Here is a 27,874-nt window from a genome sequence, read left to right as displayed (position 1 = left end):
CTCTTCATTTGTAAAATAGAGCTCATTCTATTGATTTGTCATAGGACTGTTATTCTGCCACTTTGACAAAAATGTCAAAATTTAACTAACTGAAATTCACCTCTCCCCAGAATTCCAGATTTCCGATTTATGCTATGGGCAGGGAAGGCACTCACAATTTTGTTGTTGGATAGTTTTAACAAAATGTTATAACACTCACTTCTTATCCAGATAATATTGCAAATGCAAGTTTATATTCATCATTAATTGATTGCTGCCATTCATCTACTTACCTTGGCAATATCATACATGACAGAAATTTTAAATTCCCAATCCATGAAGGTAACATCAGGGTAAGAGATTTTATCATTTAAGACATCCTGAGATAAACAGATAAAAAAATATGGTAGGAATCTTGGGTAAAATTAACAGACTAGTTTAATGACCAGAAAGACACTTCTCAGTTTTATCTATGCAATAAATTTAGGGAAATTCAAGGAACAGAGAAGGGGGAATCATCCTCTAGGAACAGCCGCAAGGCAATTTGTGCTTATCCATACAATCAAGGTTGTCTCCATGCTGAGTAGTTAGTCCAGTGTTGTAGTTGATGGGAAGTGAGGGGAGGGGGTTCCCACTTCCACGCAGCATTGGGGTGCTCCTTGTACCATCTGGCTTTGTCCAGCTTTCCTGAAATCTTGAAATTCTGCTTTACTATGATCAGTTAGGAAAGACTATAGCAAAACCAAAGCTGCCGCCATATGAATGAAAAAGTCTGGATCTTTTCTGGTTCTACTAACACGGGCACTGTATCCTCTGCCTCAGTTCAATGCAGCAGCCGTTTCCTCTCCCCTGTGCCATTGGAAGGGGTTTTTTTTTAATTGGCAGATCATTATAGCATTAAAAGATTATAATCTGTCTATGAGATCCTGGGAAATCTGAGTTTTAATTTAAAAAAAATAAACCTCTAGTCATTTTTGTTGCAGAGATGTCTTTCTCCTTATATCTCTGTAGTGAAAGTGGCTAGAGACATACTTTAAAAAAATGGAAATTGGAAATTCAAAGGACCTGTTACAATGTTAGAATGTTGTAATGATATATCAGTCACTGAAACAAACCCCTAACGGTCTGCAATAGGTGGTAAATGGTCACCATAGGAAATGAGGCAGGGAAAATACGGGTAACCTGCCATATGGAAACCCCTATTGCCACTGCAATGAATAGGCAGCTACAGCAGCAAAGAAAAAAGCACACAGTATCATTGCTGTGTGGAAGACACATTTTTTTCAGGCTGAATGTATTGTCCTTTCTCAGTAATTATAGAAGAGTGCAGATGTCTTGCTTCAAGAAAGTGGTGATACTGGAAACTGGTATTTGACCAGCACTCAAAAAGACAAAAAAGAGTTTGTTTTGGGGGAAATGCGGTATTTTACTTCCAGGTACCACTTGACTTTGTAGTTTTGAGTACAATGAATATACCACAAAGGTGATAAAATATCCAAAGATCTTCTCATCCCACTCTTTGTAAGGTGTATAATGGCTAGCCTGGAATACCTGGAACTATCTTATTTCTGTTGCTTTTGTCTGCCACACTTTGAATCAGGTCCTGCATTCCTACCTTAAAACTGAAGGCCTGAGGCTAAAATTAAATGTGATTTTTTTTTAAGAGGTTGGATCAGGGGAACCCCTTAAATCTCCACAGTCAGATTGAGATTGGGACCACAGCACAAGGGAAGAATGGGCTTCAGACTCCTCCTGCTCTGTTTCCGTAACCTGAAATGGCCCCAGGGCATGCTGTTCATCCCATTGGCAAGGCCTATATTTGCACCCCATCTCAAGTTATATCTAGTTTGAACCTAACTGCATGGTACATTGAGAGTTCTGTGTACAAACTACTAGTGTTTGTTTTTGAAAAAATCGTTTTACTTCATTTTTACTGTGCCTCCCTCCCCAATGGAGACCCAAAGAGGCTTACATCATTCTCCTCTCTTACACTTAATCCTTGCAACAACCCTATGAGGTAGGTTAAGCTGAGTTTGTGTGATTAGCCCAAAGTCATCTAGTGAGCTTGTATGGTACAGTGGAGATTCAAACTGGGTCTTCCAGTTCCTAGGCTGACTTAATGTTAACTGACTTACCAGGTATGCAGGGGCCTGGTTTGGATTGGGACTATGGTGTGAGGGGAAGGTGCTTTTTATTATTATTTTTATTATTATTTATTCAATTTATAGCCCGCCCTCCCCACGAGCAGGCTCAGGGTTACAGCAGTAGATAAAATTACAGTAAATAGACGATAAAGTCACAAACTCATTTTCCACAGCGAAATTACCAGTAACCTAGATGGCCCCCCTTCCTCTTTCCCTGCACATCATACACATAGAAAGAGGGTGGAGGTGTGAGTTTATAACTCAACTCTAGTTCATCATACATGGGGGGGGGGCAAATGATCATAGAGCCCTTCCACTGGTAGGAGACCGGCAGGGAGGCTGATTAGATGGATCCTTTTCTGGCCTCAGCCATATGCCTGGCGGAACATCTCAATCTTACAGGCCTGCCAAAAAGATACAAGATCTTGGCAGGCTCAAGTGTCTTCTGACAGAGAGTTCCACCAGGTGGGGGCCAAGACAGAAAAGCCCTGACCCTGGTCAAGGCCAATCAAGCCTCCTTGAGGCCAGGGACCACAAGTAGGTGTTTATCTGCAGATCTAAGTGCTCTCTGGGGTACATACAAGGAGAGGCGGTCCCTCAGGTATGTTGATCCCAGTCAGTTTAGGGCTTTATAGGTCAAGACCAAAACCTTGAACCTGATCAAGAACTCCACAGGGAGCCAGTGTAGCTGCTGCAGAGTTGGAGTCACATGTGCCCTGAATGGGATTCCCATCAGGACCCATGCGGCAGCATTCTGAACCCGCTGCAATTTCCAGGTCACGCCCAGGGGAAGTCCTACATAGAGCAAGTTACAGTAATCTAATCTGGAGGTGACCATTGTGTGGATCACTGCCGTTAGGTCATGGGCAGTGAGATAGGTGACAAGCTGCCTGGCCTGCTGAAGATGGGAAATGGCAGACCAGGCAACTGCCATGACCTGGGCCTCCATTGATAAAGAGGAGTCCAGCGTCACACCAAGGCTCCTGACTGATGGAACGGGCACAAGTGGTGCCCCATCAAAGGCCAGGAGCTGGATCCCCACTTCTGCCATCCCACGACCCAAGTACAGGACCTCTGTCTTTGTGGGGTTCAACTTCAGTCTGCTCTGCTTCACCCATTCGGACATGGCCTCCAGAGCTCTAATTAGCACATTGGGAGCAGAGCCAGGCCATCTGTCCATCAACAGATACAACTGGGTGTCATCTGCATACTGATGGCAACCCAGTCTGAAACTCCATGCCAGCTGGGTGAGGGGGCGCATATAAAGATTGAATAACAGAGGGAAGAGTATTGCCCCCTGTGGAATGCCTCACACCAATGACTCTTCCCAACCATTTTCCCAATTAAAAATAATTCAAGAAAGTAGTATTTATAAAGCTATGAAAACACTTGTCTCCTGACTAGAGATGTGCACGAAATGAACCATGGAACAAAATTCCAGACGGAATGGCTGGCTCGTTTGCAGAGAAACACGCGTTCCGTGGGACCGTGTTTTTACGGAACAAACGACTTTCTCCAACCGTTCCATGGCAAGTTCGGAGTTTCACAGACCCCATGCTGGTTTCAGCTCATCGGCTGAACCCAGCACGGGGTCTGTGAAACTGACAGCCCCTTTCTCCTGCTGCTCTGGCAGCTCCAACAGCTCCCGCACTGGTTCAGCCGTGGGGTCTGTGAAACTGACAGCCTCTTTTCCTGCTGCCCAGGCTGTCAGTTTCACAGACCCCGCGCTGGAACCCCTGCGGAGTCTATAAAACTGGCAGCCCAGGCAGCAGGAGAAAGGGGCTGTCAGTTTCACAGACCCCATGCCGGTTTCAGCCCATCGGTTGGAAAGAAGAAGGGAAAATTCCCTGCAGGAAGCAACAACACTCAATGTGCAAAATCTCTCTTATAATAATAAATATTTGATTTACAAAGTGCACGTGCCTCTTACTTCTTCTAACAGTGTTACAAATCCATTCATAACTACAATTCCTAAACATACAATAATCCAAAGACGGCGAAGTATACAAATGGACTTAGGTTTGGTAGAAACTCAGTCCAGCTCCAGTCCTTCAAATACTTCCTTTAGTTAGTTTGTTCATTCTTCTCATGTTGTTATTTCAATCCCAGGTTCTTCCAGGTAGGTGATACCGTTCTCAATGTTAAGGGGAAAGAAGGACCGCCACGCTCAATCTGGGGCCGGCTACGAACACAGATTTCGTGCCACCTTCTTCAGGAGCGTGTCACCTGTGGTTGACAAGGATCTATGAGTCTAATACCAGCTATAAACACTTCTCCCACATTTATACTTGTCATTTTGTACTCACACTCCCCCTCCGAGGAACCATCACCACTTCATATCTCTCCCGTCCTGGACAATTCACAGCCTTCTATGCCTTCTAACAGCGTCCAATGTTGATACACTATCCTTTTGATCTGATTGGCTCTCGGGGTATAATCCAAAGCCCAGACCATTAGAAGGCTGTGAATTGAAACCCAGAATAGGCTTTCGTAAAACTAAAAGCTTGAGAGATGATCTGATACGGGCAGATATTAAAGACGGAGACAGGTTACACAACTTACCACGGGGGAATTTCAGATGTGGCCACTGCCAAATATGTAATGTATTTTGTGAGGGGAAGGAAATTATGATAAGAGGATTTAGGGTGACCATTGACCATTTTGCAAATTGCAATACTAAAGGGGTAATATATGCTTTGGAGTGCCCCTGTGGATTGTTGTATGTGGGGTGCACGTTAAGACCTGTGAAAGTGAGAATATTAGAACACATATCACGCATCCGCAACAACATTCAGGAAGCCCCCCTTACACAACATTACAAGGAGTATAGTCATGTAGAGAATGCCCTTAAGGTAATGATTCTGGAGGTCATTACTAGGAGTAGTGCTGACACATTACAAACTTGGCTTCTCCGCCGAGAAGCCTTTTGGATACACAGACTTGATACCGTCAGGCCCAAGGGACTGAACAATGAACTGTCCTTGAGTTGTTTTTTGTGAGTGGTCCACGTAGAACAGTGATTATGCTAGGTGATGTGAAAATTATGTGCTGTCTTTTTAAGAAGGAGTGTTCCCAATCAACTGGTGTAGAAGATAAGGGTGCAGTTCGCAGGGGTGAATACGCAAGAGAGCGCAGGTCTAGCCATTGTCCAGGACGGGAGAGATATGAAGTGGTGATGGTTCCTCGGAGGGGGAGTGTGAGTACAAAATGTCCAAAATGTCCAAACCTAAGTCCATTTGTATACTTCGCCGTCTTTGGATTATTGTATGTTTAGGAATTGTAGTTATGAATGGATTTGTAACACTGTCAGAAGAAGTAAGAGGCACGTGCACTTTGTAAATCAAATATTTATTATTATAAGAGAGATTTTGCACATTGAGTGTTGTTGCTTCCTGCAGGGAATTTTCCCTTCTTCTTTCCAACTGGTATTGTTGCAGGAACAGCCATTTTTGGGTTGGTTTCAGCCCATCAGCTGAACCTAGCTGTGAAACTGACAGCCTCTTTCTCCTGCTGCCAGAGCAGCAGGAGAAAGGGCCTGTCAATTTCACAGCCCCCACATTGGGTTCAACCACAGGGTCTGTGAAACTGACAGCCTCTTTTCCTACTGCCTGGGCTGTCAGTTTCACAGACCCCACGCTGGAACCGGTGCGGGGTCTGTAAAACTGACAGTCTGGGCAGCAGGAAAAGAGGCTGTCAGTTTCACAGACCCCGTGGTTGAACCCAGTGTGGGGGCTGTGAAACTGACAGGCCCTTTCTCCTGCCTCTCTGGCAGCAGGAGAAAGAGACTGTCAGTTTCACAGACCCCATGCTGAGTTCAGCCAATGGGCTGAAACCGGTGCGGGGTCTGTGAAACTGACAGCCCCTTTCTCCTGCTGCCTGGGGTCAGCTCTGGTGTGAAGTGTGCAATCACTCCTGTGTTCCACAAGGAAGTGACATCATCAATAATGGGGCAAGAGAAGTCCAGGTGAGTACTGCCTCCCCCCACCTGTCACCAGAAAGATCTGGCAACCCTACCTCATGGGGCAGTCTCTATTCCAAACTGGGCTTCCATACACTTAGTTTAAAAAAAAAACACTGGGAGATCTGTACATGGAGTTCCCAACATATTGTGTAGTTGGGCCCAGAGCCATGTATTCTCTGATACATACTGTGTGTTTTACAGGAACCACAACAGCTAACTTGAACATCCCCTACTCTCCCAAGTCAATCTATGCCTCTTATGAAGGGTAAGTGAACCCCTTTAACTTGACTTCTGCTCCTGAATCTGGAAAAGGACAAGCACACTTAATGTTAAATTGAAATTAATAAAATTATTAGAATGAACTTTCAATGAGGTTGCATTAAGTCAGTGAGAGAAGAGTCCAGAATAAAATAATATAGATCCATAGGCTCTAATGGAGCCATGCCTGATGATAATGAAATCTGAAATCTTTTGTGGCTACCCTTCTTCCCCAACATCTCCAGGCCTTATCAAAAGCTTGTCTCCATGTAAACCGATCAGTGGGTTTCAAAGATAGTTACCCTCAGTGATCCTCTCTCACAATACTCAATCACTCCATAGATCATAGTATCCATCTTGACTGTTCCGTAGAACTTAGTCAGGTTGTAATAGTCAATCTGAAGGAGCTACAAACAAAAATATCATATACATTAGAAACAGAAAGATTACTTTAAGGCAAGAAAAGAGGCTAGTTATCAGAGAAACATATGGGATGGACTAAATTATGAAGCTGAGACATTTGGGTTAGGTGGCAGATTGGGTAGGGGCAGCAATCTCCCATCCCCTGGCTGTTACTCTCCTCCTCCCTACCACCTCACTGCCTTTGTCATCTCTTCCACCTCCACTTGAGAGCCAGAGCACTTAATCCTCCCTGCCCATTCTCAAAAAGCAAGCTATTTTTGCGAGTTTTCTTCCTATCATGAGTGTTGCACTATTATTATGGTTGCCAAAGCAGCCACAGTTAATTGGCAGAGTTTTCAGGAAAACCAAACTGCTGGCCAAACTCATGCAAGAGGGTGTGTAGGAAGCCCACTAGGGCATACGTGGCTTGTTTTTAAAGAGAGCCAAAGGAGAAAGGTGGATTCACTGCTGAAGCACCTGTGTGGAATCAGAGGCAGGGATGCGAGTTGAGGTCTGGGGGTGATGAGGCTAACCTCAGTCAGCACAATGAATTGAGCCAACACAGACTAAAGAAACTCTCAGTATTTCATGTTCATATGGGGGTATTTTTGCTGATTTGGACAGGGGCTTATTGCTGAGCTGCTGTTATCGAGGCTACTTCCATACAGCGAGGATTCTCCACTTTTATAGTTGTGACAAACACAGAGACATATACACTGGCAATGGCGCTCCCACAGAGGACGTTTTCTACAGTTAAGCGGTGAATTTCTGCCTGCTCCAGCCATCTTTCAGCTTCCCCTCTCCATTGCTTCTCAAGCAATCTGGATAAAAACTGCCTTACCTTTCCTATTATAAAACAAAGACCAAAAGGGCTGGATACTTCATTTAAAAAAAAAAAACTTGGAATTCAGAACTAAAATTTGTAATGGAAATGGATATTGAAGTAAAAATGTGATTGTGCTCTTTCGCACTAGCAATTACTTTTTTTACAAAAAGTCTGCTGAAAGCCCAGCAGAGGTGAGGAAGGAAAAAAATGGGGGGAAATGGCATCCATAAGGAGCTGATGATAGGAAAACAGTGCCAAAATGGCACCAGATGGCACAATAACACACTTGGAGAGAATTTTATTTCAAAAAAAGATCTGACTTTGGGAAAGAGCATATTGAGGATAGGGAAAACCTAGAAAAAGGATGATTACAGCACAACATCATGTGGAGGCTTGGGGGGGAAAGCTTCACTTTGAAGCTAAGACACAGAAAAATCTCCATGTGGAAGCGGCCCTAGTGTCTTCTAGTTCAGATCATTCACACGTGAATAGCAATGACTGCAGAGATATTTCCTTATTATTTGCTATCTATAATGCAATCTGAAAAATCTAAAAGTTCACGAGAAAGAGAAATGGGATTTTGCAAAATAATGTTTAAACAAAACATGTTTACATAGATAAAGGATCATGTATTTTATGCATTAGTTACTAATGTTTATTGTACTTACCTACTAGCTGGAGATCCAACGCTTACCTTGTTGAGGTCTATTTTCTGTTTTTCTGAAAAATTTCCATCGTTGTGTTTGAAATCCTTCAAGATTATCACCTAAAAACCATCAGAAAGAAACAATACTGGAATCAAGAGTAATCCACATAGAAGACCATGAGAGATGTAAATAGCTTATATTTTAGAAAGACATAAGCAAAGGACCTGCAAGGACTTGTAGAGCAGATTTCATTTCCCCTCCCCCTATCTCCTCTTTCCCTTCCCTGGTGGTCCCATAACTTCTCCTCCTTTCCTGCTTCCATCTCTCCTTCCTACTCACCAGCCATCCTACCTTTATCTGCCCCCCAGCTTACCTCCTTTCCTCCCCCAGGCAGCCCCTCTCTGCAGGAAGATTCTGGCCAAATTTCATGGTACCCGGCTGAGCCGGGCCCAGTTGTGTGGTGGTAAATCTGCAAGGACTTGCAGGGCGTACCTTACTTCCCCCTTTCTCCCCTCTCCATGTTATTTTCTTTTTCTTGCCTCCTGGCAGCCTCCATATCCATACCTTTCCCTGCTTCCTTCTCTCCTTCACATCAACCACCATCCTATTTTTATCTGCCTCCCATCTTCAGCTACATTTATTATTTATTTACTTCATTTATACTCTGCCTTTCTCCACAGTGGGAACCCAAAGCTGCTTACATTAGTCAGTTTGGTTTAGTGGTTTAGTGGTTAAGTGTGGCAGGACTCCTAATCTGGAGAACCAGATTTGATTCCCCAGTCCTCTGCTTGAAGCCAGCTGGGTGACCTTGGGGCAATCACAGCTGCTCGGAGCTCTCTCACCCCCACCTACCTCACAGGGTGATTGTTGGGGGGATAATAATAACACACTTTGTAAACCGTTCTTAGTGGCCATTGAGTTTTCCTGAAGGCTGGTATATAAATCGAATGGCTGTTATTGTTGTTATTATTATTCTCCTCTCCTCCATTTTTATGCTCACAACAATTCTGAGAGGTAGATTAGCCTGAGAGTGTGTGACAAGCCAAAGTCATCCAGTGAGCTTCCACAGCAGAGTGGGGATTCAAACCTGGGCCTCTCAGATTTGAATCTGAAATTTTAACCACTACACCACAACAGCTTTCATGGAGTGGCTACTGTTGAACAGTAGCAAGCAGCTGGGCATGGGTGAGTCATGCAAGTCGCATGGTAGCAAGTTGCCCATGGTTGCTGCCAGTCTTGGTCCTAATGAGTCCTCTCTCAAAGGCCAAAACAACCCTGGAAAGGGCTCTGCCTTTTCCTAACCAAGGCTCCATCTGAGCCTCTCCTTTCTGCCTTTGGACAAAGGAAAAACCCCTTTGCTCTGATTTAGAGGGGAAATGGCACTATACAGTAGCTGCAAGCAGAACCTGTTAGAAGAAGGGACTGGCAATGTCTCTTGCTCAGGTCTTTAGGACTGCCAGTGAAGAAGAAGGAAGGCAACAACCATAGAGTCAGTTAGATAGATAGGCTGCTATCAGTCCCCCTCTTGCCAGGGGAACTTCCTTCCCTTCTCTCCCCTTCCTCTCGTCTGCATGCACAAGGAGAAGCAGCATGGTGTCTCATCCTGAGAGAGATGACCTACTTTCAATCTTAAGCCATCCTAGCTAGTTAGATCAGTTACTAGTTCTTTCTCTCCACTAAACTTATGCAAATATATTTCTTTAGATAAATAAACAGTTATCGGTTCTCTAACTTGGATGAGAGCTTTCTACGTGCAGTTTGTTTAGTTAATGTGCCTTAACTGAAACCCAACAATGGTTATGGGCCCAGCCTCACCAAGTTAATTATCAGAACATACTATTTGAGTGCTGATTAACCAAGTAGAACCTCAAAACTGTGGAGAGAGAAAAAGAAAGTATAAGGCATAATGGCTGCTACTATAAAGGATCAAGACACACGTGTCTTTGTTCTTGAGGATGATACTTTGATGAATGGAAAATAAGGCTGAAATTTAATCTCAAGAAAAAGCACCTGGGGAAATACCTCACAGAAGGCCCACCAGTTGAGGGCCACAAGAGAGTGAAGTGGAACTAGGAAGACGATGTAGCACAAGCAGTCATTGTAAGTTCTGTCTCTACCAATTATCTAGAATTGATTCAGGACTGTGAAACAGCTAAGCAGATGTATGACCTTATACTTAAAGAGCATGTGACAGATGATTGGGCAACCAGGTCACTTTTGCAAGAACAATTGAAAGTTAAGATATTCAGACAGAAACTGCTTTAAAAGTCATGTGAGAAAACTACAGTACCTGTTCTTTCAGTATGCCCAAGCATGGGAAGAAAAAGATGATTCTGCCAAGGTTGCAGCTTTGTTTAAATCTCTAGACCACACGTTTCTGCCAATAATCTCCCAACTTGAAATAACGGGGAAATTAAATTTTCGAGAAGCAGTCATACAAATTGAAAAGGAACTTCAAGGGGACTTCCGGTTTGGGATCTATGGAGGTCTGACGCAGCTCCACTTGCGGAGCTGACCGGACTGCCGTTTTAAGCGGCCGGCGGGGGCAATTCAGCCCGCGGCCGACTGCTCTCAGACGGAGAGCAGGCAAAGAACGCTCAAGACCTCAGGGCGCGTTGATCTCGGGCGAGGGGGGGTTCTGCGCAACGGGCCCGCTCTCGACCCTTGAGGTCCCACCCTGTGACAGGTCGGCTATGATCTATGCGGCAGTTTCGGGGCCAATGCGGTTGGCATAAGACCTACGTACCCAAGCTTCAATAGGGGAAAGAAGAGTTGAGGAGAAATTAAGATTGAAACAGTGATTACAACCCAAGGAAAGTGAATGAGAAGGTAAAGATCACTATCTTCTGATACGGGACAGATTGTTAAAAATAAAGAAGAATAAAAGTAGATTTTCAAACTGCAACAGGCTAATTATAAGGAGGGGAAGACTCGGCAAGAGTTGTATTAGAAAAAAGACTAAGTTTAAAGAAGTTATTAAAGAAATCGGACTATTGTTTTGAATACTTGCGGTTATGGAGCTGTGAGAAGATTTTACCATCGCGAGAGCTACTGTGGGAAGTCGGGAAACAGGAAGTACATAATAATAATAGAGTTGCTGGAGAGAAACGGCCCCTGCCGGAGGGCAGGAAGAAGGGAATCGCCATCTTTGAAAGGGGAAGAGTCGCGGCTTCAGCAGAAAAGGAAGTAAGCCATTTTGGATTACAAAAATCATAGAAAAACCATAGAGAAAAAACGCCCGACATTTTGGATTTTCTAAAAGCTTTTTTTTGCAAGAAGACCGGGACATTTAAATTAAAAGGACACTAAATTTTACGCCACGGAGTTAAGGAAGAGAGCGGACTCGTGGGAGCGAGCCAAAGCAAGCCCCACGATGTCGAAAAAAGAGTGGCAATCGGCAATAGAAAATTTAGACAAAAAACTCTTAGAAGTGATTAAAGAACTTAAGGACATGAAACCGGAGCTGATTAAAGAGGTTAAACAGACAGTGAAAAGTGAGCTGTCAGAAGTGAAGAAAGGTATGGAAACAATGCAAAATGAATTGCAAGGAACACAGCAGAGAGTCAAAGTGGTGGAAGGCGCGGTGGAGAATCTAGCTGATACGCAACAAACAGAGATGAGATTGATGAGGGGGAGAATGGCGGTTGCGGAAAGTAAACACATGGAGAAGCAGCTGAGATTTCGCGGCTTGCCAGAAGTGGAAGGAAAGACAGCACAAGAACAGATGACTGAGGTGTTAGCTGAATACCTGGGAAAGGAGGAGGAGGAAGTTGTGGCTATCCTGGACGTGGTATATCGTGTAAATTCAAGAATTGCGACCCAGAGGAAATTACCAAGAGATGTGATTGTGCAGTTTACGACCCGAAATATGAAAGAGAAGATTGTGACTAAACAGTTTCAAGATCCATTGGAGATTGACGGCAAGACGATTATCATTATGAAGGAATTACCCAGATCGGTGTTACTAGATCAGAAAAAATACAAAGCGCTAATTCAGATTCTGAAGGACATGAAAATCAGGTATAGATGGGAATTACCAGAAGGAGTGTCCTTTGAATTTGGAGGGGCCAAAAAGCGTATCAGATCTGAACGAGAGATGGAGCGATTTTTAAGGGACAATGAAAAGGACTTACCAGCAACAAGATTATGATTATGGAGTGTAAAGTTTTATCTTGGAATGTAAATGGACTTAATTCAACGAATAAGAGAAAAAGCATTTTCCACTGGCTATTAAAACAAAAATGTGATATTGTATGTTTGCAAGAGACCCATATTCGAAAACAGGACGTAAAATACTTAAAATCGAAAAAATTGGGTAATGATTTTGCAGCGGCCTCTAATAAGAAAAAAAGAGGAGTGGTGCTGTATATAAAAGAGGAGCTGCAGCCAAAGTTTGTAATGAAGGATGTGGAAGCCAGATTCATAGCAGTGGAATGTATATGGAATTCAAAGAGAGTGCTGGTAGTCGGAATTTATGCACCTAACGGAGCAAAAGAAAGCTTCTTTGAGGATTTGAGGAAGCAACTAGATGAACTTTCATACGACCAGATAATTCTTGCTGGAGATTTCAATGGAGTGACAAATTTGGAATTAGATAAAAAATCATCAACTGCACAAAAGAAAAGAGGACTGTTACCAAAGCTGTTTTTTGAATTGATACAACAGGAAACCTTAGAAGATGTATGGAGAAGACAAAACCCTAAAAGTAGACAATTCATGTTCTTCTCCGCAAGACATTCTACATTATCGAGAATTGACATGATCTGGGCCTCAAAAGACTTAGCGTTATGGACTAAGGAGGTGGAAATAATGCCGATGGTAGGCTCGGATCACAATCCAATTATGTGGAAATTGGGGAGAAGGAGCAAAAGGAAAGGATGGAGAATAAATGAGGATTTGTTACAAGAGGGAGAGAACAAGGAGATGCTGAGAAGAGAGACAAAGTTCTTCATACAATACAACATGAATAAAGAAGTACCAACCAACAAGGTTTGGGACACCTACAAGGCGGTAATTAGGGGCATACTAATGGATTTAAATGGAAGAGCCAGAAAAAAGAAAGAGGAGAAGAGACAGGAGATTGTGGAGAAAATAAAAGCCAAAGAAATACAGCTAAAAAAGAGACCAGGGAAAAAGAAAATTTATCAGGACATTAAAATACTTCAAGAACAGTTGACAGCAATGAATAACAAAGAATTGGAGTGGAATCTTAAAAGATTGAATCAAAAAGCGTTTGAAGGTGCAAACAAACCTGGGAAATATTTGGCATGGCAACTGAAAAAGAGAAAGGAAAAGAAAACAATAAATAAAATTTGTGAAGATAACAAAACGTATTTGGAACAGACAGCCATTAGTAGAGCCTTCTATAAATTTTATGCTAAACTGTATAACAAGAAAGAGGTGAACAAAGAATCAATAGCGGCATATTTGGAGAAAATGAAGCTCCCAGTAATCTCGGAAGCCTGGAGAGATAGATTGAACAACCAAGTAACGGATGAAGAAATAAGAAAGGCAATACAGTCAACAAATCTGGGAAAGGCGCCAGGGCCAGATGGACTTACAGCTAAATTTTATAAGGCAATGGCCAACGAACTGGCACCATTCCTAAAAGAGGTGATCAATGGAGTCTTAAAGGATCAACGGATTCCAGATACCTGGAATGAAGCTAACATATCATTGATCCCCAAAGAGGGCCAAGATTTGACTAATGTGAAAAATTACAGACCTATATCGTTACTTAATAATGACTATAAAATCTTTGTGAAGATACTGGCGGAGAGAGTGAAGGGATGGCTTTCGGAAGTTATTGAGGAGGAACAAGCAGGCTTTTTGCCAGATAGACAAATTAGAGATAACCTAAGGACAGTGATCAATGCTATTGAATATTATGATAAGCGTTGTGATAAAGAGGTTGGTCTCTTCTTTGTTGATGCTGAAAAAGCGTTTGACAACCTGAACTGGGACTTTATGTTTGCCACTATGGAAAAGCTACAAATGGGAGAAAGATTCATAAGAGCAATTAAAGAAATCTATAGAGACCAGAATGCAGCAATTGTAGTGAATGACGAGGCTACTAAGAAACTGACTATAAGTAAAGGAACAAGACAAGGTTGCCCGTTGTCTCCGCTGTTATTTATTCTGGTATTGGAGATTCTGATGATACAAATACGACAAGATGAAGAAATTCGTGGAATAAAAATAAAAGACTTTTCTTATAAGGTCAGAGCATTTGCGGACGATATAATGTTAATTGTAGAAGACCCAACGGAGAACATGCCAAAAGTGATAGAGAAGATTAAGGAGTTTGGAGATTTGGCAGGGTTTTATATTAACAAAAAGAAGTCAAAGATATTATGTAAAAATATGACTAAGCAAAAACAACAACTGTTAATGGAAATAACAGACTGCGAAGTAACAAGTAAGGTGAAATATTTGGGAATTGAACTGACTGCAAAGAACATAGATCTATTCAAAAATAACTATGAAAAATTATGGACTCAGATTGAACAAGATCTGATTAAATGGAATAGACTGAACTTGTCATGGTTGGGAAGGATTGTAGCAGTTAAGATGAATGTGTTACCAAGAGTAATGTTTTTGCTACAGACAATACCAATTATTCGAGACTCTAAGCAGTTTGAAAAATGGCAGAGGAAAATATCAGATTTTGTTTGGGCAGGCAAGAAGCCTCGAGTGAAAATGAAAGGCTTACAAGATGCAAAAGAAAGAGGCGGAATGCAACTGCCCAATCTAAGACTTTACTATGATGCAATCTGCCTAGTGTGGTTGAAAGACTGGATGATGCTGAAGAATAAGAAATTATTGGCCCTAGAGGGATATAAAAAAATATTTGGATGGCATGCATACCTATGGTATGATAAAGTAAAAGTGAACTCTATGTTCTTACATCATTACATACGGAGAAGCCTCTATGCAACTTGGAAGAAGTACAGAGATTATTTACAAGAAGGAACCCCCCTATGGGTGGTTCCATATGAGGTAATAGATCCGAGAGCTGTCGATACTGAGCAACAGTGTTTAACGTATAAGGAGATAACCCGAATAGAATCTTCTAAACTTAAAATAAAGACACAGGACGAGTTATCACCAAACTATGATTGGTTTCAGTACAGACAGATTAGAGATCTCTATAATTCGGACTGTGCAAAGGGAGGCATTAGAACAGAAAACTCGGAACTAGAGCAGACACTTTTAAAAGAGGACAAGAAGGAAATTTCCAGGGTATACCAAGTACTGCTGAAATGGTATACTGAAGATGAAATAGTTAAAGTACAAATGGTGAAGTGGGCCATAAATTTCAACAAAGAAATAACAATGGAGGCATGGGAATACTTGTGGAAGAATACAATGAAGACTACGACGTGTACTAATATTAAAGAGAACATTTACAAAATGATTTATCGTTGGTACATGACACCAAAGAAGATTGCGCTAGGGAATTTGAACACTTCTAACAAATGCTGGAAATGTAAAAAACATGAGGGTTCCCTGTATCATATGTGGTGGACGTGTGAGGTAGCTAGGCAGTACTGGGGGGAAATAATAAGAGTAATAAGTGAGATTTTACAATTTCAAATTAATAAGAACCCAGAACTCCTGCTACTGAACTTGGGAATGGAGGACATTCCAGCTCAACACAGGACATTGCTATTTTACATGACAGTAGCGGCTAGACTTTTGTATGCGCAAAAATGGAAAGTACAAGAAGTGCCAACTATTGAGGATTGGATTTATAAATTGCTGTATATGGCGGAAATGGACAAAATGACAAGAAAATTGAGAAACCTTGACCCAGGGCAGTTCAACACAGACTGGGAGAAGCTGAAACAATATTTGGTGAAGAAATGGGAGGTGGGAGGAGAACTGTGGCAGTTTGAGAACTATTGAAACATAATAAAATGCAGAGGGGGGTGACTTTACCGGGGGGCGGAGAGGCAAATGAGAATTTCTAAGCAGCTACCTTGTTAGATTGTTATATATAGAATAATACATAGAATATTGATAGAAAATAATTAACTATAAGGACTGACTAACTAATACTATTTTGGGTAAAAATTGTATAATGTACTAAATTGAATAAGTCTACCTGAAGATATATATGGGTCAAATTGATTGATAACTTTTGATGATAGTTATATAGATGTATAATCGAAGTAGAATAAAAATAATAATATAATTAAATATAACTAAAGCAGAATGAAGATAAGATATGCAGAAAAAGTAACATATAGAGTATAAGTTAAATTGGTTGACTTATATGAATGTATGGTTTATATGGTTTATGGTTTACAGAAATATTTGAAATTATGAAAAAATGGGACAAATTGTTTGTCTAACATGGAAGAAGGGACTTAAAGATAGGGTACAGAGTATTAAAAATAGTTAAAGAATTATTGCTTAGAATAAAGGGAAAGTATATGTTTGTTAGATAGATGAATTTAAAATGAGTAAGGGAAAAGGGACAAAGGGTTGGAAAACTGTTGGAAGTCTACAAAAAGGGGGGGAAAGGGAGGGGGTTAGAAATTGGGAAATGGGGGAATTGATTGTAATGTGAAATTAAATGATTCTAATCCAATAAAAATTTTATTAAAAATAAAAAAAGAAAAAGAAAAGGAACTTGCAAGATGTAAAGCTTTAAACTCAAATTTACAAGAATTGCCCGACCAGTTTGTTCATAAAATCTCCCTAAGAGCACAAATGCAAGTTGCCATCTCTAGCCCTGGAGAAAGACATTTCTCAAACTATCAAATTGGCAAGCATCATAAGGGGACTACATTGGCCAGAAAAAGAGCATCCTTAAGCAAACAAAGGTTCACTACAGCAACCCAGTAGGAGACAGGGCAAACTCATTTGCAACCACTCCAAAGGCAAAACAATTAACATGTTACAATTGTGGGGGTATAGACCATAAGCAAATCGACTGCTCTTCCCCCAGAGCAATGGGAGCTCTCCCTCCTTCTCCTAACACGAAAGCAAATAATTTTAAACGCATACAGATCAGCAAAAGAAGTTTAGTCAGAATTCAGTCAGCACCAGCCTTACAAATACAAATAACATAGTATTAGACAGTGGAGCATCTGTATCAGTCTTTCACTCTAAAGAGTTCTTCAAAGAATTAAAGGACTCAGAACAGTCCATCAAGTTAAAACTGGCTGACTCACATGAAATCCTTGCCATCAGATGTGGAACTATCAGCATTCCTCTTCCACGTGACACTTCCAAAGAACAGCTAGAAATACATGTTTTGTATGCTGCTGAATTCCAAAGCAATATGCTTTCTGTAAAGCAAATCTGTGAACAACATAACCTGGAGGGACACTTTGATAAAGAGAACATTGTACTTGCAAAGAATAGAAAGGTTTATCTCTCAGGCAGTACCAAAAGTGAACTTTATATACTGGAAAAATATCAGAGACTGTCCAAAATAATTTTACATGGACAAATATCAAGAAGGATCAGACATAGAGGAAGATGATGAAGAGAAAGACTTTACTGATATGTTGCAGCAAGAGTCCTCTGATTGTAAAAATAGAGAGGAGCAAGTAAATTTCACTACAACCTGCGACCATAAAGAATGTACCACCCTGTGGCACCTAAGATTTTTTCACAGGAACTTAGAAACTATAAAGGAAGTGCATACAAAGGGGCTTGTCAGAAATATGTGTATTAATGATTGCAAAATTAACCAAAGCTGTGTTTCTTGTTTAGAATGCAAGGCAGTGCGGCAGCCTTTCCCAAAGGGAAGCCAGGAGGACAAATGCCCCAATCCAGCTGGTTCACAAAGACTTATGTGGACCACTCCCAACCACAGTGGGAGGAATGTTATAGATGATTTTAGCAAGTATGATGTTTGCTATCTCTTAAAGGAAAAGTCTCAAGTGTTTTGCCAGCTCAAAGAATAAATAGCGATGGTGTCCAACAGATTTGGAAGAAAGCCAGAGGTCCTGCGCTCAGACAACGGAGGCGAATACATGTCCAATGAGCTCCAACAGTTCCTGAGAGACCGAGGCATCGTTCACCAAAGGACCATCCCCAGATGTCCAGAACAAAATGGCATAGCTGAAAGGAAGAATCACTATCTACTGGATGCGGTGAGATGCATGATTAAAAGTTCACACCTACCACACATCTTTTGGGGCAAGGCTGCCTTTACAGCTAATTACACACAAAATAGGCTACCAGAACAAAAGGCTAATTCAATCTTGGGTTGTCTCAAAGGGGCCATAACGTCGAAATCACAGGAGGTCATAGCCCCTCTCTATACTGCCTTGGTCAGGCCACACCTGGAGTATTGTGTGCAGTTCTGGAGGCCTCACTTCAAAAAGGATGTGGACAAAATCAAGAGGGTGCAGAGGAGAGCGACGAGGATGATCAGGGGTCTGGAGACTGAACCCTACAAGGAAAGGCTGAGGGCCTTGGGAATGTTTAGTTTGGAGAAGAGGAGATTGAGCGGGGACATGATTCTACTTTCTAATCTCTATTTAAATATTTGAAAGGCTGTCATTTGGAGGAGGGCAAGGAGCTGTTCCAGTTGGCAGCAGAGGGTAGGACCCAAAGCAATGGGCTTAAATTGCATGCACAAAGGTACCGGCTGGACATTAGGAAAAACCTTTTCACGATCAGAGTAGGTCAGAAGTAGAATCAGCTGCCTAGGGAGGTGGTGAGCTCCCTCTCACTGGCAGTTTTCAAGAAGAGGCTGGATGAATATTTGTCAGAGATGCTTTAGGCTGATCCTGCACTGGGCAGGGGATTGGACTAGATGGTCTGTATGGCCCCTTCCAACTCTATGATTCTGTGAATTAAAAAACATTTATCTAGCCTTTCCAACTACTTTTAATTGGTTGTCAAAGATAAAAGAACATCTATTTTTCCACAACCTGCTAACAAACTATACTAAAGTTCACCAAAATATACATGTATAACAAGAGTATATATGATTAAAATCATATCTTCTACAACAAAGGTTCTACCCCATTGTTAATCTATAAAGCTTTGCAATTTACTACAGAAACCGCACCTTGAGATTCGTTTTGCGAAAGATCCTTTCAAGAGAATACAAGGAAAGCAAAGATGCTAGGAAAGATATACCTTCTTGTCATATTTGCCTTGACGCAGCCTCTGGATTGTGTCACGCCTTTTGTCTTCATCTATCTGAGAAACAAAGAAAATTCATTATGTGCTGTGTGTGCCAGAAAGCAAAATGGAATGCCCAACGTGAGTACTGTTTTGGCATTTTGTGCATGAGCCACGTACGTTTCCCATTATTTATGTATATATCTGTCAATATCAGCTATTTTTCTACTTTTAAAATGTCCCCAAAGCGACTCACAGTCCATAGAAAGCACTTTTGTGGAAAGTGAGGTAGGGGGAGAAGTTTATTATGTTTCCCAAGTACTTAAAACACAGTATTTAATACCTGGGAAAGTCGATATTATCTCTAAATATTGCACACATTGCTATTATGATTGTTGTGCAGAATGTGAGAGCTGGGAACATCTATTGGATATTATTTGGGATACACTTAGCGAGATATATCATAATTCCTGCCCCTTTGACACTTTTGAAAGTTTTATTTTTAGCTTAACTTCTGCTATGTGTATGTGTGAAGGGAGATCTATTTGTTGGAAGGTTGTACATTCCCCCATTACATAGCTTCTGTGTAGCAGTACAGCTGTACAGAAACTTATGGGGGGTAGAGGGTGAGAAGAACTACTCCCTCATTGTACAATGATGGTGTAGGAATATAGTCTAACCAGCTATCCTCCAGCAGTCTGTAACAGGTAGATGGAATATTGTGCTGCTATCATGAAAAGCCATTTGTGGGAGTATCAATCAATGGCTAAAATGTGTTTGTGGCATGCATTGACAGATTATGTGAAAAGGGTCTGCATTTCACTGGAAAGTGTATTACTCACATAATATAATGACTTGCATTTTGATTAGTAATACTGTCATACCAACACATGGCACAGAAGTCCAGTGAAAAAGATCTAAAAGTAATCCATTGCTTCCTCCCCTGTCATCATTCTGATTAAAAGACTCTTCATGGAGCTATATTAAACTGGATAATTTTCTCTTTTGCAGAGCAGGAGAGATTAGAAGACTGTAGAGCACTATTACAGATAGCATCTATGATATCATCATTCAGTGTGTACAGGACAAGCTCTACCTCTTCCACCTTCCCCTCCCCTACACTCCCTCCCCCCTTTTGCTTATATCATCATTGGGAAAATGCAGGGGGCTGAGATCCTGAATGTATTTGTATTTGTATTGTTGTTTCTGGTCTTAATGTATTTATATGCTTTATTTTTGTACTATTTATATTGCTGTAACCCGCCCTGAACCTGTTTGTGGGGAGGGAGGGCTAAAAATCAAATAAATAAATATACCTTATGTATTAAATAAAGAAAAAAGCACTGCCTTGGATGGCCACTGCCTCATACCTTCAAACTGACATGGTTTGTCTCATTGGTCTCCAGAGGCAGGATCTTGTCAGGTGATATGTGCGACCATCTCTTCTGCCGGATTTCATTGTCTCTTCTGTACTTTCTTTACATATATGTGGCGTGTGTAACAGAGAGTCAGAGACAGAAAGGGAGGAAGAAATAGGGAGGGGGAAAGAGTGTATTGAGTGAAAGAACCCTTAATGCAAGATAGATAGAACATATAAGACATTAGGATTAGATAACAAATTGCTATAGGAGACTTGATTAATTGGCAGAGCAGGGAGTATCACAGTAAATGTCATTTGCATTGAATAGCCTGTGAAGAGGAAAGGCTTTAGAAAGGCAAATATCAGAAATAATTTGGGGACCCATATCCAAGAATGACAGAGGAAAGGAACAGGATTATACCTCAGCACTAGTAGAGCGATGATCAGAACCAGCACCACTGTCCCAGTAAGTGTAAAAACAGCTATAACCAGAATGTGTGGACCTGTGAGAGTGAAATGGGCAATCAGAAAACCTTAAGAAGAATATTAAAACTGTTGTTGAATGAGAATAGAACAACCTAGTACAAACATACAAAAGCAGCCGTTAAACAATGGATAATTTTAGGCTCAACAGTTAGTGGCTAAATGGCTAATACAATTAAACCTTCGATAAGTTATTGTCTGCATCCTTGTTCCAGGGAGAAAACGCCAAGCCTAAGCACTATTGTAATATCTTACCAGCCAAATCAAAGGACTTCAGGTTATCAGTAAACAAATTAAGAGGATGGGGGTATGTTTGTATGAACACTTCCTCTTTAATTGTTGTAGAAAGAGACAGTTCTGGAATCAAGCTTGTTAGAAAACAATTTCTTACCCCTGTGGGCTGTAGTCCATGAAAGCTGATATACCAATAAACCATTTTTTTAAGCTGGCACAAGATACTTTATGTTTTTGCTGTGACAGATGAATACAGTTACTTGTTTGAAATTCAATGTGCTGTGTATCTTTTGTTTTCATATTGGTTTAGAAGATTAGCTTGAATAGTTGCTGGGATGCCTGCCTGCCAGGTAATCTCAAGGGAGTGGTACAAAAAGGCTAAAATACATCTTTAATCTCTTTTATTGTTCAAAAGTTTAAGAATTATATAGTTTCCAATTAATTCAGTAGTGTAGACAAAAGCTGAGAGACTTACAACAAGATAAGTTAACCTCATAGTCTCTTGTTCCAGTTTTAGAACCCCACAAGGGGTGGGGAGAACAAGTCTCTACTGACAATCTGGTCCTAAGGAGCTGTGGGAAACTCTTTTGGCAATTCTTGCATCAGCTACCTTGCAAACTCTTGACCTTTATTTTGTTTGGCATATGTTCATGTTCTCCATCAATCTTTTCATTCAAGGGAAATCTTATTTTCCCGACAACATCATCCTTGTTAAAACATTTGGGGCCTCTGATCCTACTGGGAAGGCAGGACATTGGGTCACAAATAAATCAGTTGGCAAGCAAATGTATTTGGCAAGGTACAGGGTGCTTTCCTGCCCTGCATCTCGGATTGAGTGACAGAAGGCTAAATAGTTCCAAGCATACTTTAGAGAAAAGCAAGGTGGTGCCAAGTGTCAAGACGTATTCATATTTATGAGAGTCTGCTGCCCCCTAGCGGTTATGATCATGCAAGAGTCCTCACTTGCAGATCTGCTCTTCCCCACCCTACTTATTTCTCCTCTATTTAAGGAAGAATCCTAAACTTCATGAGCATTTTGTAAATTGTGGTACGTGTTATAGTAGTTATTAAAATGACTCTGCATTTCTGAATTTCAGAACATATGGGTGAAAGGATACTTAATAACTTTTGAACCAGACAAGGTACTGAGAAATTGAAACCCTTTAATCTTTACAACACATTCAGATGGGAGGTGGTGGTATCTGCAGTGATGAGTTTTGTGGTTCATTTTAATTGAACATCTAGTTTAGAAGAAATGTAATAACTTTTGCAGCCAGAAACAGAGCAGCCACCACAAGAACCAAGACATTTCATTATAACCACATCAAATTGCACAGACCGAATAGTGTCTAGATAAATTGAAGAATCATGCTTTTAGAATCTGAAAAAGAAATATTTAATTTAAATTTAAAAGGAAAATATTTTTAAATTGGCAGACTGAAACCCTGCTGAAGGTACAGCTTCAGCAGGGTTTTACAACATTAGGTTCTGCAGCATTTTTTTCTCCACCCATAAAAGCATAGGGAAACTTTTCTACAATCATTTGAAATGGACATCAGGGTAATATGATAACGGGAAGTGCTGTCAAGTCATAGCTGACTTATGGCAAACCTTACCAGGGTTTTCAGGGCACGAGATTCACAGAAGTGGTATGCCCTTCCCTGCTTCTTCACAGTGACTCTTCTTCGAAGGTCTCCTAATTTAGTTCAACCTAAATCTGGCAATTAAAGGCATTCCTTTGATATAAACTTTATGATTTCATGAGACTTTGGAAAGCTATTGCTAGCCAAAACAGGAACGGTGGCTTAGTCTCTTAGCCGCTAAAGTACACCAGGTTTAAGCCAGTACTAGATCCAGGGCTACTGGTGGGGAGGGAGGGAAAATAGCCTTCTTTGTCTGTTTTCATGCATTCATGTTTACACTCACACACTTTCCTCCTGCAGGAGAAAGATGGGAATTGCCAACAAGGCGGCCAAAAGGCAGAGAGTGATATCACAGAGGCAGCTGGACCAATTATCCTTTTGCAACAAGAAAGGGGGCCCAGGGAAAAAGAAGACAATGACTCTTTCAAGCACCACCAGAGAGAGGGAGAGAGAGGGAGGGAGAGAGAGAGAGAACTGTAGTGGCCAGAGAGTTGAATTAGGATCTGGGAAACTCCTGGTTCAAATCTCCACTCTGCTATGGAAGCTTGCTGGGTGAATCACACACTGCTCTGGCCAATCACACACTGTCAGCCTTTCCAACCTCACAGGGTTGTTGTGAGGATGAACAGAGAGCCATGTAAGCCATTTGAGGGGCCCATGAGAGAGAGAAACAAAGTATAAATGAAGTACATAAATAAAGGAAGACAAAGGAAATTGGAGATTCTCACAAAGGCCTCATGATGATGCAGGAACCTCCTAGCATGATCTCCCATTTCTGTTTGACAAAAGCACCCAGAAAGAAGCAGTGGAATTCCCATTCTTTCATGTATGAGGTGTTTTGCACATGAGGACTGGATTGTATAATTTGCCCAAGGCTGCTATGGCTGCCAATTCAGAGTAGCAGCAATGGGGCTTCACACACGGCAGGCTTTCTTGCTGTTTCCATACCCCAGCAGCTGCCATTCCCCATGCCATGAGGGCTTTTTCATTTTTCTTAAAACCAGGAATATTGTTATAACAGTCTGTGTTTCAGGTGGGTAGCTGTGCTAGTCTGCAGTTGAAGAGCAAGATCTGGGATCCAATAGCACCTTAAAGACCCACTAGATTTCCAAGGCCATTTTCCTCTGAAGTTTCCCTGCTTAAGAACTGCTATTCTTAAGTCAGTGATGGAATGTCCTGGAAGATTAAAATGTTCTCCCACTGGTTTTTGAATGTTGTGATTTTTTTAAATATCCTATTTATGTCCATTCATTCTTTTGCAAAGGGACTGGTCTGTTTATCCAATATAGAGAGTTAGGGCATTGCTGACACTTGAGGGCATATATAACATTGGAAGATGAACAAGTGAATGTGTCTGAGATGGTATAACTTGTGTTGCAAGGTCAAGTGGAGACTTCCGGCTGGGGATCATGGGGATATGAAGTGTCTCAGGGAGCTGAGCCATCCAGGTTGCTGTTTTTGGGCTAGGAGGGTACTTTGATCACCCATAGCCCCCCAATTTCAGGTAGAAATTGGGCAAGGACGCTCGATAGCCCTAAGAGGGTGTGATCTCGGCAGGGGGGGGGGGTTCTGAATCAAGGATTCTCCATCTGCTTTGAAGATCCCCTCCCAGAGGGGCGGCTAATATCTCTGCAGCAACCTTTGGAGTCATTTAATTGGCATAGGATCTTCATACCCAAGCTTCAGAAACAGATTTTAACCAGAAGGGAGCCAAAGAGGCAATGAGTACAACCCTATGAGAGTGAAAGAGAGTAAAGAGCACTATCTCCCCTAACGGACTTAATCTCTGTTCAAAGACTGAAACGTTTTAAAGTAAAGAGTTGTAAGGTCAAGTGATTGTGTAGTTGGAGTGAATACGGAGACAGAACTGGCATCTTGGTATATTGCAGGCCCTGGTCCCAGAGTTCGTGTCCATGTTGGGAAAGGCATTATTGTGAGTGAGGGGGCTATCCACGGGCAAGAAAAGGTTTCTATCCTAATGCCTGTGAAAGAGCAGTTTCATTGTCCAGCATAGGTTGTAAATGATTAATGATGTGTTGAACTGGTTTGAGCTGGAAACTGTATGAGACTACCAGCAGCGTTCTGTTGTTGTTTTATTTGGGCTTATCTTGTAGCAGGTCACCTCAATTTGCTGCAATAGTTCCCGAAAACTGCAGCAAAGTAGATTTGGGAAAGATCTGAGAGATGAGTTGGGGAAACCTCAGGAGCTGCATGAATGTACCACAATATTGTGGGGAAGCAGGAAAACAATCCCATTTCCCAACAGCATTGAACCTGGGGCAAATAACCTGTGTGGAAAGAGCTTTATAACCTGTGTGGAAATAGTCTTATTCAGAGGTTAGTTCTGGGGTCCCATCCTCTGACAGTCAGGGGACAGTAGTAGGCTTTCCTTGACTTTAGGAGCCCAACTGCTGCCCAATGATGCTAACCCCTGATGCAGGCCTGGACTAAGCTATGAATCAGGAATTCTGTGCATCAGACATTAACACAATATGAAGCTTTCCAGTGTGGAACGGTTTACGGCATGAACCACAGCCAAAGCCAGGCTCTGATTCATGGCAATATGAATCTCTTAAAGCATCATACCTTTCTCATTCTCAACCTCCCATTCTTAACATGATGATAATAATATGGATCTATTTGACAAGGTTGTAGAAAAGATCCTTTAAGAGAATTTATGTGAAGCACTTCCAACAAGCCAAGGTGCTATGGAAATGTTCCTCCTCTTCCTTCTTCAAAGCTTCTGAGTTCACAGGCAACAGAGACTGTGCCTCTTATTAGCCTTCCTGCCGAGAGAAAGCAGCTCCTGCTTCATCATCACCTTCCATATTTCTCTCCTAGAACTAGATGGCTGTCTGAGGGGTCTCTCTTCTACCAAGGGTATGATATACAGCTTTCCTTACTTTAACAAAAGAGGCGTATCTCGTGGTGCATTGGCAGTCATACAGTTTCTCATTTAACATAGGAAAGGAAGAAAATAGCTAGTTTTACCCAAGTGAGGAGCATGCTATGCATACAGCTATCCTGTATATAGACAATTATTTCTGTGGAGTAACAGGACTGCTCCTGCCATTCACCTCTATTTTGATGCTAACCCCAATTTAGCATCAGTAGCGTGATAATTATAAAAAACATAGCAAAGGAGAAGGGAAGATGTGCAGGGGGAAGTCTGGCCACTCCTTTAAAAAAATGCTGGTGCTGGAGAATAGGACTATGCATTGAGTAAGTGAAAAGAGATTTTTAAAGATGTTTTTGAATGGCAGGGCATTGGTATAGGAAAGCAGGTAACAGGGGAAAGCAGGCACAGAGAAAAGAAAGTATGTTCACCATAGATATCCAGGACAGTCACTTCAAAACATATAGATATCTATTGGGAGCTAGAGATCACCACCTCCAATTTTCTTTAACATTCAGTTTGAATTTGATTACTGCTTTTTCTTATTGGTTATAATTTCACTGAACTGTCAAAATTAGTCTTAAACTAGATTTTTAGGAGAGATTCTGTGTTGTCATTTGCACTTAGAATCTGTAAAGCTATTTTCTGGTTTGATCAGACAGCATGGTAGGACTCATAAAACAAACAGAAATACAGGTAGCTAAGGCTGTAAAACACTTCTAAAACTTTATTAAAAATACACTGAGTGAATGTAGTTTGAGAACTACATTCTACATAGTTTGCAAGTAGTTTGAAAACTGTATTGCCAGGGACTGTGTGGCACTGACATTGGAGAAATCAGGACATCTTATCTTGAGAATCTCAGCTTTCATTTACAACCTAAATAGCTGCTTCTTTTGCTAGAGGTGAGTATTTGGTCATGTGACCATTCTAAAATCCAAATGTTTTCTTGAATACAAATATCAATGCTTCATAATTCAACCACAAAGTGTTTCTATACTAATAACCACTCATTCGGCTTTCTCATCCTGGGAGGATAGTGATGCCATTCTAAGCAGAGTTACACCCTCCTAAGCCCACTCCAGTGGATTTAGGGTGTAACTCTGCTTAGGACTGTAAGGAATTTTATTTATTTATGTATTATATTTCTAGACAACTGTCCCTGCAAGCAGGCTCAGAGTGGAGTACAACCAATAAAAAACAGCATAACAATTTAGTTTAAAACCAACTAAAAACAGCAATTTCTAAAAGATAGTGGCAGTGACACGCATATTACACAACCCAGCAATAACAACAAACCATGGGGCCAGGTGGCTAACTGCTAGATGTTAGCAAAATGGGGGAAGGTAACCCCCTCCCCGTGGCAGGAGGCCGTTTCCACGGCCCGCCTGCCTCAACCACCATATGCCTGGCAGAACATCTCCGTCTTGCAGGCCCGGTGGAAGGATAACAATTCCTGCTGGGCCCAGGTCTCCATAGACAGAAAGTTCCACCAGGTGGGGGCCAGGACTGAGAAGGTCCTTAGTTGAAGCAAGGCGAGCCTCTTTGGGACTAGGGACCACCAGAAGATGTTTATCTGCTGAACGGAGAGTCCTTCGGGGAACATAGGGTGAGAGGCAGTCCCAGAAATATTCTGGTCCCGGTCCATTAAGAGCTTTAAAGGTTAAGACCAGAACCTTGAACATGATCCAGAATTCCACTGGGAGCCAGTGCTGCTGGCACTGCTGCTATATGAGACCGGAACAGAGTCCCGGTCAGAACATGCGCTGCTGCATTCTAGACCAGTTGCAGCTTCCAGAGCAGAACCAAGGGGAGCCCAACATAAAGCGATTTGCAGTAGTCCAACCTGGTGGTGACCATTGCATGGGTCATTGCAGCTAGGATGCAGGTTAAGAGGTAGGGAGAGAGTTGCCTGACCTGGCGAAGTTGGGAAAACACCAATCTGGC

The 27,874-nt window shown here is 41.6% G+C and overlaps 1 protein-coding gene across 1 annotated transcript in view; it reads right to left on the bottom strand.

Moving 5' to 3' along the window:
* The window catches only part of GUCY2C (guanylate cyclase 2C), a 146,791-nt gene that overhangs the window by 63,730 nt on the left and 55,187 nt on the right, over positions 1-27,874 (bottom strand). Inside the window, exons 11-16 of the mRNA XM_054989132.1 lie at positions 21,093-21,174; positions 20,682-20,787; positions 19,327-19,389; positions 8,265-8,336; positions 6,645-6,749; positions 273-359 (exon numbers count right to left, since the gene is read on the bottom strand). Coding sequence (XP_054845107.1) covers positions 273-359; positions 6,645-6,749; positions 8,265-8,336; positions 19,327-19,389; positions 20,682-20,787; positions 21,093-21,174 — 515 coding nt within the window. The remainder of the gene's footprint in view (positions 1-272; positions 360-6,644; positions 6,750-8,264; positions 8,337-19,326; positions 19,390-20,681; positions 20,788-21,092; positions 21,175-27,874) is intronic.

This window comes from Eublepharis macularius, chromosome 9, assembly GCF_028583425.1.
Source record: "Eublepharis macularius isolate TG4126 chromosome 9, MPM_Emac_v1.0, whole genome shotgun sequence".
NCBI classification, from domain to species: Eukaryota; Metazoa; Chordata; class Lepidosauria; order Squamata; family Eublepharidae; genus Eublepharis; species Eublepharis macularius.
This window is presented reverse-complemented; position numbering and strand designations above follow the sequence as displayed.